An 11,735-nucleotide genomic window follows, 5' to 3' on the forward strand; every position below is an offset into this window, starting at 1 on the left:
TAGTGGTGAAGGGTTTTTTTTATGAAGATGTGAATTTAAAAAACACAGAGAAAGGTACCAATAGTGTGAAGATTTTCTACACTGAAAATCGATTAAATTTTAAAGATATGGAGAAAATAATTTTATTTAATTTAATTTACTGATGTGGTTTGTCCTTAAAATTTAATTAGTTGACAATGTAAACTAAACTGATGAACATGTGAATGTACTTTTTCACCCAATACTTACCACACCACAGCAAACAGACATGGAAAACAGGAAAGTAGCAACTAGAGATCTAGAATATCCTCCTAAACCTATCAAAGCCATATGAATCAATCAAAGGGCCACCAAACAGCAATGCACATATCTCCTCACTTTCTCTCTCCAACAAATGTTTCTAATGAACATATCATCACCACTACCGCCTACCCTTCTGGTCCTCTCTCTCATCTTTTTCACTTCAACTCTATCCTTCACTGCCAACTTTTCTTTCTTTCTTTCTTTCTTTCCTTGTAGATCATAATTGAACACTACACACGCATATCTAGGATTTCAAAACCTGGTTTTAACTTGCTGCATCATAATATTAATACCATCATGAACAAGCTGGTGGTGGAAGTACTTGATGCCAGCGACCTTATGCCAAAAGATGGAGAAGGGTCAGCAAGCCCCTTTGTGGAGGTAGACTTTGATGAGCAACAGCAGAGGACTCAAACCAAACACAAGGACCTCAATCCTTATTGGAATGAGAAGTTTGTCTTCAACATCAATAACCCGAGAGATCTTCCTCACCAGACAATTGAAGTAGTTGTATACAATTACAATGATCAAAAACCAGGTAACCACAAGAACTTCCTTGGAAGGGTGAGAATTTCAGGTGATTCTGTCCCTTTCTCTGAGTCTCAAGCTACTATCGAACGCTACCCACTTGACAAAAGGGGTCTATTTTCAAATATCAAAGGAGATATTGCTCTTAGAATTTATGCTGTTCATGATCCTTCTGCTTATACTGCTCCTTCTCCTCCTCCACAACTACAACCACAAGCCAGTGAAGAATTTGAGCCTCATCCTTATCCTTATGAGGAGGAGACTCCCTTGCAAGAAATAAACACTAACATAGTAGATGAGGAAAGCATGGTTGGTGATATTGAGAGGAAAAATAAGAAGCACAAGAACAAGAAGAAAGAAAAGGAAGTGAGAACTTTTCACTCCATTGGGACCGAGAAAGCTGCTCCAGCTCCTGCAGCAAGGCCTCCTCAAGCGGCACCAACAGTGGAAATGAGAGCTGATTTTGCAAAAGCAGGGCCACCCAATGTGATGTTAATGCAGATCCCGAAGCAAAACCCAGAGTATGGATTGGTGGAGACAAGTCCACCCCTTGCAGCTCGTTTGCGCTATAGAGGAGGGAACAAGATGTCAACCACGTATGATATGGTGGAACAGATGCATTACTTGTACGTGAATGTGGTGAAGGCAAGAGATCTTCCAGTGATGGATATCTCAGGAAGCCTTGACCCTTATGTGGAAGTGAAGCTTGGTAACTACAAAGGGGTTACAAAGCACTTGGATAAGAATCAGAATCCAGTTTGGAAGCAAATCTTTGCCTTCTCAAAGGAGAGATTGCAATCAAATTTGCTTGAAGTGACTGTGAAGGATAAGGACATTGGTAAAGATGATTTTGTGGGTAGAATTATGTTTGATCTCACTGAGGTTCCTCTTCGGGTACCCCCAGATAGCCCGCTGGCTCCTCAATGGTACAGATTGGAGGACAAGAAAGGGCAAAAGATACATCATGGAGAAATCATGCTTGCAGTTTGGATGGGAACACAAGCTGATGAGTCATTTCCAGAGGCCTGGCACTCTGATGCTCATAACGTTAGTCACTCAAACCTTGCAAATACCCGTTCAAAGGTATATTTCACTCCCAAGCTTTACTATCTTAGAGTTCAAGTGATTGAAGCTCAAGATCTTGTCCCTTCCAACAAAGGAAGAGCTCCGGATGCTTGTGTTAGAGTAACACTAGGAAATCAGATGAGATACACAAGGACTTCTCAAATGAAAGTCATTAACCCAGTTTGGAACGATGAGCTCATGTTTGTGGCAGCTGAACCTTTTGAGGATTTTATAGTTGTGACAGTTGAGGACAGAGTAGGTCCTGGTCCTAACAATGTTGAGATCTTGGGAAGGGAGATTATATCAGTCAGAAGTGTTCCTCCCAGGCATGAGAGCAAGCCCCCTGATTCTCGTTGGTACAATTTGCACAGGCCTAGTGCGGTTGGTGAGGAAGAAACAGAGAAAAAGAAGGAGAAATTCTCAAGCAAGATTCACCTCAGAATCTGTCTCGAGGCAGGGTATCACGTGCTTGATGAGTCCACACATTTTAGCAGTGATCTCCAGCCATCCTCCAAACATTTGAGGAAGAAAAACATTGGAATTCTCGAACTTGGGATACTGAGTGCCCGGAATTTGCTTCCTATGAAGGGCAAGGAAGGTAGGACTACTGATGCATACTGTGTGGCCAAGTATGGCAACAAATGGGTTCGAACCAGAACTCTGCTTGACACTCTATCCCCTAGATGGAATGAGCAGTATACATGGGAAGTGCATGATCCATGTACTGTGATCACAATCGGGGTTTTTGACAATCACCACATCAATGGGAACGGTGACCATAAAGATCAGAGGATTGGAAAGGTGAGAATCCGGTTATCAACTCTTGAAACTGATAGAGTGTATACTCATTATTATCCTCTACTGGTTCTCCAACCCAATGGCCTGAAGAAGAATGGAGAGCTTCATTTGGCAGTGAAATTCACCTGCACAGCTTGGGTTAACATGGTAGCACAGTATGGAAGGCCTTTGCTTCCCAAAATGCATTATGCCCAACCCATACCTGTTAGGCACATTGATTGGCTCCGCCACCAGGCCATGCAGATTGTGGCAGCACGGTTGTCAAGAGCCGAGCCACCGCTTAGACAAGAAGCAGTTGAGTACATGCTTGATGTGGATTACCATATGTGGAGTCTGAGGAGAAGCAAAGCCAATTTTCACCGGATAATGTCACTCCTCTCAGGTGTTACAGCTGTGTGTAAATGGTTTGACAACATCTGCACTTGGAGAAACCCAGTGACAACCTGCCTTGTTCATGTCTTATTCTTGATCTTGGTTTGCTACCCAGAACTGATATTGCCCACTATTTTTCTTTACCTGTTTGTAATTGGGATTTGGAATTACCGGTTCAGGCCAAGGCATCCGCCCCACATGGATGCTAGGCTTTCACAAGCAGAAACCGCCCACCCAGATGAATTGGACGAGGAATTTGACACTTTTCCAACTACAAGACCTGCAGATATTGTGAGAATGAGGTACGACAGAATGCGGAGTGTGGCAGGTAGAGTTCAGACTGTGGTTGGAGATTTGGCAACTCAGGGAGAAAGAGCTCAAGCAATATTAGGTTGGAGAGACTCAAGGGCTACATCTATCTTCATCATCTTCTCACTGATCTGGGCTGTGTTCATTTACATTACTCCCTTTCAGGTAGTAGCAATTCTAGTAGGCCTCTACATGCTGCGTCATCCTCGGTTTAGGAGCAAGATGCCATCAGTGCCGGTTAATTTCTTCAAGAGATTGCCTTCTAAATCAGACATGCTGCTATGAGGCCTGGCTTGGACCTCTCCCTTCCCCTGCCTAATGTTTAATTTTTGTGCACACAAATAATTCTATATATATGAATAAACAGACCTGCACCATTACACCCAAACGAAAGAGGGTGTAGCAAAGATGTGATAGTCCCCCTCCACTTACATTATATGTATATCCCAAACCCTCAGATTCAGCAATAAAAATAACTCGTAATAGTTTTATCAAATCATGAAATGTACTTCCTATTATTGGCGACCACATCTGTCAACTATTGCAAAAGAAGCTATTCGTTTGCCTTCACAAAACATGTCCAAAATGGATTTTCTATGAACCATACCATATCAATACAACTACCACAAAATCTAAAGCAATGTGGGTGGGATTTTGCAGAAGAATACATGTGCAAACACTAGATAAAATCTAACCAATTTGTAAGTCAAAACTTTAGAATGACAATTTGATTCAGGAAAAATTAGAAACTAATAGCCTTTTACTGGGACCAAATAACCCTAAACGTAAGAGCAGCTACTATAGCAATAATCATAAAGATGCTGATAGATATTCCGCTCAAAAGAGCCTTGTCAACAAAGTCCAACTTTTTCATGCTCCCTTCTTGATTTTGAACAGATCCGGACGCAAGTTCACTCTCTACCCCTTTGTGCAGATGCTTCCGCTTCCTCAGTATCCATCCGATGAAATTTCTACTGTTTTGACTCTGTGGCTCTGCAGGGCCTCTTGACTGATCATTCTTATCGAGATTACTCTGACCACAGCAGCTGTCAATATCATTTCCACAAGCACAAGATTCTGGCTCTTGCATGTCCTGATTGGGATCCTGCTTGTTTACGACTTTATCATCACTTACATGGTTGACCATCTCAATTACTTCCCCAAAAACTGACCACCTTCCAACAGATGTTATTTTAACCATAGCTGAAGTTCCCAGCATATAGTCTGGAGCAATTACAAGAACTTGTATATATCCCTTCGTATGACCAACCTTCAGCATTGAAGAACAAATTAATTAGATGATCACCGATAAATATATAATGATACATAGAAGTCACAAGTTCAGTGTACTGCTTCACAGCTTCAAATAATTCACATTTTATCATAGCAAGTTTGCAACACATTTGTAGGCACAGTAAAAAAAGAAAAAGAAACTTTTCTTCCCATCATACCCTCTTTATAATTTAGGAGGCCTAACACAATTCAAAAACTAGCTCAAGAGTTGAGGGTTGCTATATCCTTTACAAAGGCTATCTAGGCCATATCTCTAGCTAATGTGGGACTTCTAACACTCTTTTTTATCGACAAGAGGCCCTGAGCCCATGGCTATGCTATGTGAGTAGCCCTTCTCCAACACCTGTGATGTGCTAAAGATCCTAAGTATAATAAATGACACCTTTCGTAGTTAAACCACCTAAGTCTCAAATATTGTAGTTTGAAACACACAGCACGATTATGAAGACTAAAAAAGTTTAGAAACAAATAACAGATTAGCTTTCTATTTTAGGCACTTGGGTGGGTTCATGGCAATTACAGGGTTTCAGCCACATAATCACATATATGTTTTGGTAACATGTGAGTTGTGACGTCTCACAATTTTAATGGACTAAATTTCGACTAACCAAAAAGCAAATCATGATTCAAGATCTACGATACTTCCTTACCAAGTGAACTCCATCAGATGCAACATCAGTAATCCAGATTCTTTCCACTTTGCCTTCCATCCCAGAGTATGGTGTGAAGGCTTCAAAAACATTGGTCAGTTCACGGCTTCTTCTCTTCACCACATTACTTGGAACCTTTTTCATCCTTGCAGCAGGTGTCCCTATTCAATTTTTTCCCATTATTAGTCTGTTGGGGATAAGCAATATTATTTTAAAATGAATGTTAAGGAATAAAACAGGTATAAGCATCGTACACAAGTGCTAAGGCCTGGTAGTAACCTAGATCAAGATGGGCTGATTTTCTAAGCACCCAAAATTAAACCTGAATGCAAATTTTCAAAGAGAGCCCCAACCCCTTCCAGTAATGTATGTAATATTCTAAAAAAAAAATTACTTTTGGTCCCACAGGTTTAGGGCTTGTTTGATTTCTGTTTTAGTTTTCTAAATTTAAAAACAGTTTTCAGAAATAATTTTTAAAATCAGTTTTTCAAAAGAACAATAAATTGTTTGAATGAAATGTTATACAACGTTTTAAAAACTGTAATTTGAAAACTAAAAACAAAAACAAATAATTTAAGATTTTAGTTATAAAAACTGAAAAATAATAGTTGTTTCTAAAAACAGTTTTTGAAAACACGTTAAGAAAAAAGAAAAGAAAAACTTTTTTCAATTTTTTAAAATAGAAAAAAAAACAGCAAACAAAAGAGGAGCTTAGACTCGGAGATTTCGGCCCTTTAGGTTTTTTTTCAAGCTAATTACGTTCTTCATTTTTTAATGAAGCAAATTGATAATTTTGACAATTTTCATAGACCTTAAATCTTAATTCTATTAAAAAAATTAAATATCGTGAAATATGAAATAGTTTTATAAGTTCAAAAATAAGAAATTATAAAATTTGAAGAAAAAAAATTGTAGGATGTAACATTAGTGTTTAAAGGGGGAACTTGGGATTAATCAAACAAAATCACCTAAGATAGACTAACCCTGTTCATAAACAGGAATGTCCACATTTTGTTCGCTTGCTCTTGCTCATAATAATTAGAAAAAATGTTTACGAGAGTACTTTTTGCAAGAAAAAAACAATACTTCAGATAAGCAACTCAGTAATTATTCAAAAGGATATGGACATTGTGTGGCCCTTTATAACAAGGGAGTAGCATACAATAGCACCTAGAAAAGGGGTAAATAAGAAAATGCATCTATTAACACTGTTAGTGAACTTAAAATTATTGGCAGCACTTTTTTATTGAAACATCTCCATTAAAATTTTAGTTAAGAGTTGGCACAAGTAAAGAAATCTCAGAAAAAGGGCAGATTCAGATTTCAGTGCACAGGGCTATCACTGTAGCATTTAAGAGGATCATATGTAAAACAACCTTAACCCTTTAAGCATAGGCACAAATAATGAAGTAACCTAAATCCATCCCCTCACTACCCCCAGAAAACGAAAAAAACAATAAATAAGAAGACAAATTGTTCACACAAAGAGCGTAGTGAACCTAAGAACTTGCTTCTAAAATATCCTAGTAGCTTAATACCTACTTCAATTTCATCCTTCAAATGAAAATGAAGTAATGATTTTCAATATGAAGTTATGTCAGGTCACATACCTGGTCGAGGATAAAATTGTGAAATATGAACTTGAGAGAACTTGTACTCTTTGATGAGGTTGACAGTTTGTGAAAAATCCTCATCAGTTTCACCTGAAAAAGCCCAAGAAACAAATATTACTAAGATCCATGCACTTCTTTTATAGTTTCCACATTATCTATATCAATTCGAAATCATTTTAATCATATACAGTATAATCTCCACGAGTACGAGAATATTGTTTCACATTACTGTGTACAAATGACAGCCCAATAATAAGATTCCATCAATTATCTTGTCATTTATTGTTAAATCAGTGTATAAGAGTTCTCAAGTTTAGAACAAAGTGGTATTTTTTCGTGTAAAATGATTCATAACTTCAGTTGTTGTGCTCTAGACTTATTGCAAATAGAATTAAACAGGTTGTGAAAAAGTATATAACAAAATGTGTAAGAAAGACCATCCACTAACCAGGAAATCCACATATTATATCGGTGGCAATCTGCATCCCTGGCACAAGCTCAGTTAAGGTATCTACAACAGTCCTGAACTCACTCACAGTATATTCCCGATTCATTGCCTGAGACATTCCGATTATTAGTAAATATATTGGTTAGCACATTATTGTCCACAATCTTATCAATAATTTTCAGGACTTACACTCAAAATAGTATCACTTCCAGACTGAACTGGTACATGCAAAAAAGAATACACACATGGATGCCGCAAAATCTCTGCTATCTCTTTCAAGTGCTCAAGGATAAAAGGAGGATTGGTCATTCCGATACGAAGCATAGTGCTCGCATTAGGTGGTAGTTCTGCTACTAATGCATTCAATAAATTTGGAAGATTGGCACCAATGTCACGACCTGTAAAAATCATGACCTAAGAAACTCTAGATGTAAAACCAAATCTCAATTTTAAAACATTTTAAACAACCTAATTGCTTGGATGTATAAATCACTTAAAAAGGTAATTTCGTAAGCTCAGGTCTGCAAATATCTTAAATTTGTGAAAAAGTGAAAGTAATTGAAGGAATCTAACCAATTTTAGAAATTACCATAAGCTCCAGTGTCTTCACTGCTTAGCCAAATCTCTTTAACTCCATCAGATATGACAGATTTTACACGCCCAACCTGCATTAAGGAATAATACATATATGAGCAAACTGAAATAGTAAAAAAAATAAAACATAATGTAGGCCACTATCAAAGTACGTACAAGGCTATCTATAGTGTAACTCCCTAGGTGACCCCGAGCATGCTTTGTCTTGCAATAAGTGCACGCACCTAAACAACCAACATTAATTGGAAGAATCTCAACAAACTTGTTCTTTCTCACCTGTTACAAAGGGACAATAATTAATCCATCTCCTGACTATTTAAAAAAAAAACAAACTGATATACATTATACCGAAGCATAAAACATTACCATGCGACAACTGAATGGTAAAATAATAATATTCAGGTAAGTGAAGAAATTTCCATAGATAGAAGAGCAATTAAAAATGGCGAAATTCATACCTTTGGAAGGTCAAGTGCTGGCAATGTCTTACGGGTCAAAAGACGCACTTCATGACCTTTTAAAGTCTCCTCTACAACTTCAACAACACGATGAATTTGCTGGACTCCAACTATGCTGATCCCGTCGAGCTCTTTCAAATCTCGACTTCCTTGAGGTACACAGCCAGAAACAACTAGTGGTTTATTTGAAGATTTACCTTTTGCTATGATGGTGTCCATGGCAGATTGACTTGGGGATTTGACTGTGCAACTGGAGCAGTGATTAATTAACAGAGTATTCATTTGAAATGTATATAAGTATATGGCTGCAGTAAGGATGCTATTGCTACCTCTACCTCAACCTCACAGCAAAGAGAACTACTAATATGGTTGTTTGAATTGAAAGGGGCTTATATATACAATAAATACATACATACATGTGATGTGCATTAATAATTAACTAAACAAGAGCAATGAAAAGACTTACGTGTTGATGAGCCATAGATCGGCTTCGTCGGGGTTATCACTCAATGAATAGCCGAAAGCCGAAAGCTGACCAGCCATATATTCACTGTCACTCTGTTCATGTTCGAATCAGAACAAACAGTAATTAACTAACTAACTAACTGAAATCTGAATGAAGATTAAGATGATGTAATTGAAAGAAAGAACTTTGCCTGGTTATGAGAGCAGCCGAAGGTCTTCATGTAGATAGTCTGAGTGCCAGGGATTGCAGAAGAACAAGGTGAACAACGCTGATTCCTCTTCGTTCCAACGCCAACACCAACTGCCGCTACTGGCAAACGAAAGCCTGCCGGGTGACCAGTTGTGGTTCCGATCAGCATATCCTCAATGTCCTCCATTTCCTCTCCTCACCTCGATTCTCCTTCTCTGCACTCTGCACTGCACACACCCACCCTCCGCCCTAGAAATCAATTTCAATTTCACTATTTTACTGTGTTTATATATGACATGTCATATCATTTTTTTATTTCAATTTTAAATATTTTTTCCTTTAAAAAAATCAATATAAAATAATTTTAATAAATAATTATATTTCCTTCTATTCACTAATAAATAAATTTGCTTTAATTGTCTTCCACTACCAGAGTTCTCAATAACATGTCCCTAAACGACAACTCAAGTCGGCTTATGCAATAGTGAAAATAGGGTTAAGGGAGAGAGAATGGTTGAAAACTTTATCCAATAAGGCTCGTTTGAAAACTTTGTCCAAAATGAAACCACAAAAAATAAAAAAAGAAACCCTAAAAAAAAGGAAACCCCAAAATGAAACCCTGAAAAAAAAAGAAAAAAAATGGTTTGTAGAATTACATGAAGCGTTCACAATGGCGACAAACCGAACAAAGCGGTATACTAATGGCACCATTTTCATGGTATTTTAAAAAAAATTGTATAAAGGAGTTCTCAAAGATAAAAAAATGAAAAACAAAAACTAAAACCACGAAAAAAAACGAAACCACAAAAAAAATGAAACCCTGAAAAAAAAAACCACAAAAAAATGAAACCCTGAAAAAAAAACGAAACCACAAAAAAATGAAACCCTAAAAATATGAAACCCTGAAAAAAATGAAACCACATTCAAATTTTTTTTCCAGGGTTTTTTGTGGTTTCATTTTTTTTTCAGGGTTTCAATTTTTTCTTGTGGTTTCAGTTTTTTTTTATGGTTTCAAATTTTTTTCAGAGTTTCATTTTTTTTGTTGTTTCAGTTTTTTTTCAGGGTTTCAAATTTTTTTTGAGGTTTCATTTTTTTTTTGTGGTTTCAGTTTTTTTTCAGGGTTTCAATTTTTTTTGTGGTTTCAGTTTTTTTTTTTTGGTTTAATTTTTTTATTGAAAAATGAATCCCTAAAAAAAAATAAAGCGTTTGCCCATGAAGTCCACCTTCGACTCGAAGCGTTTGCCCAAAAAAGTCCAACTTCCTACTCGAAGTGTTTGCCCAAAATGTCCACCTTCCGACTCGAAGCGTTTTTTCCCAAAAATGTCCACCTTCCGACTCGAAGCGTTTTTTTCTAAAAAGGTCCACCTTCCGACTTGTAGCGTTTGCCCTAGAAAGTCTACCTTCCTGCTCGAAGCGTTTGCCTAAAATGTCCACCTTCGACTCGAAGCGTTCTTTTCCCAAAAATGTCCACCTTCCGACTCGAAGCGTTCTCCCAAGATACACCTTCTGACTCGTAGCGTTTGCCCAAAAAGTCCACCTTTCGACTCGAAGCGTTTTCCCAAAAAAGGGGTTCAGAAACCCCTTTAGGGGTTCAGAAACCCCTATAGGGGTTCAAGGAGAGAGAATGGTTGAAAACTTTATCCAATAGAGCTCGTTTGAAAACTTTGTCCAATAGAGCTTATTTCATGATATAATCATTTATTTTTAAAAAATTTATCAATTATATATTTTTAAGTTGTTTATGTATACTTTTGAAAAAAAAAAAGTAGAAATATGATTATTTCTTTAAGCTAATGTAGTAGCTTTTGAAATAATCAATTATTTCCAATGTAGATAAATCAAAATCCAGATGTCTTGTTATGTTCCCTTCACATCATCTGCCAAACATTACCTAAAGGTCATTTTGGAGGTACACAGTGTTTTTTTTTGTCAAACAGTGTTTTATTTAACCCACAAATCATTCATTTTGGAGTAGTTTACACCAATCCTACATCGCCTTGTAAATCAACTCTTTGGGCTAATATGTTCTGCCTCATTAGTTTATGTCATCTATCTTATAATAATGTCACAAAGATTATGACTCCAAGAGTTGTTGGATGTCTCTTTTTGCACTAACTTCTGTGTATTGTGATTTGTGAGACTATGAGTATCATACAAATTACTCGCTACTAATCTTGAATTGACGCTCAAAATCCATTGAGATTGATTATCGCTTCACTAGACATCACTTTTAATGTGGAACCATCACTTTGCTCTTTGTTTTTTCCTCCGTTCTCAATGTTCATTCCGGTACGTGTTTTTATTCCTTAATTAGCAAACTTCCGATACTTCAAGTTCATGCTGTGACTCTGAGGTTGAGAGGGTGTGAGATTATATAGCTTTATCTAATTATTATATATGTTTTCAGGGTAATACAATCTTTTGCTTGTTGTGCTTTTATATTTGAAACCCTAACACACTTATTCTTTCTTCATCTTCTCCCCTTTAATTTGTTGTTTCTCTTAACAGGAAGCTGAAGGCAAGAAGACATCAATTGAATTAAAAAAATTAAAAAAATTCAAGATCTTTCTCGCTTTTATTTCCTCATGTAACCAAAAAAAAAAATTAAATCTTTATACGGACACATTTAGATTTCTCTTTGAATGTCAATTTAGATTTAGAGACTAAAAA

At 36.9% G+C, this 11,735-nt stretch overlaps 2 protein-coding genes across 2 annotated transcripts; one reads left to right on the forward strand and one right to left on the reverse strand.

Annotated features, from left to right (window-relative positions):
- Positions 1-309: 309 nt before the first annotated feature.
- LOC130748002 (multiple C2 domain and transmembrane region protein 6) lies at positions 310-3,850 on the forward strand. The gene has a single exon (XM_057601079.1). It carries the CDS (start codon positions 580-582, stop codon positions 3,637-3,639), a length of 3,060 nt encoding a protein of 1,019 aa, XP_057457062.1. The 5' UTR covers positions 310-579; the 3' UTR covers positions 3,640-3,850.
- A 43-nt stretch (positions 3,851-3,893) lies between these two features.
- Positions 3,894-9,329, reverse strand: LOC130748004 (uncharacterized). The gene is made up of 10 exons (XM_057601080.1): positions 9,067-9,329; positions 8,877-8,968; positions 8,411-8,660; positions 8,109-8,228; positions 7,948-8,023; positions 7,548-7,756; positions 7,359-7,467; positions 6,908-7,000; positions 5,298-5,458; positions 3,894-4,624 (listed from the first exon to the last, which is right to left on the reverse strand). Exons 1-10 carry the CDS (start codon positions 9,250-9,252, stop codon positions 4,115-4,117), a joined length of 1,806 nt encoding a protein of 601 aa, XP_057457063.1. The 5' UTR covers positions 9,253-9,329; the 3' UTR covers positions 3,894-4,114.
- Positions 9,330-11,735: the final 2,406 nt, after the last annotated feature.

The sequence above is a fragment of the Lotus japonicus genome, chromosome 3 (genome assembly GCF_012489685.1).
Source record: "Lotus japonicus ecotype B-129 chromosome 3, LjGifu_v1.2".
Taxonomy (NCBI): domain Eukaryota; kingdom Viridiplantae; phylum Streptophyta; class Magnoliopsida; order Fabales; family Fabaceae; genus Lotus; species Lotus japonicus.

Bases quoted from the DNA above. Each gene is read 5' to 3' on its own strand.
- LOC130748002 (XM_057601079.1), top strand. From the start codon at position 580: ATGAACAAGCTGGTGGTGGAAGTACTTGATGCCAGCGACCTTATGCCA.
- LOC130748004 (XM_057601080.1), bottom strand. From the start codon at position 9,252: ATGGAGGACATTGAGGATATGCTGATCGGAACCACAACTGGTCACCCG. The intron at 7,468-7,547 runs GTAAGTCCTGAA...GGAATGTCTCAG, and splicing joins GAAGTGATACTATTTTGAGT to GCAATGAATCGGGAATATAC. The intron at 7,001-7,358 runs GTTAGTGGATGG...GGGCTTTTTCAG, and splicing joins TATAATATGTGGATTTCCTG to GTGAAACTGATGAGGATTTT.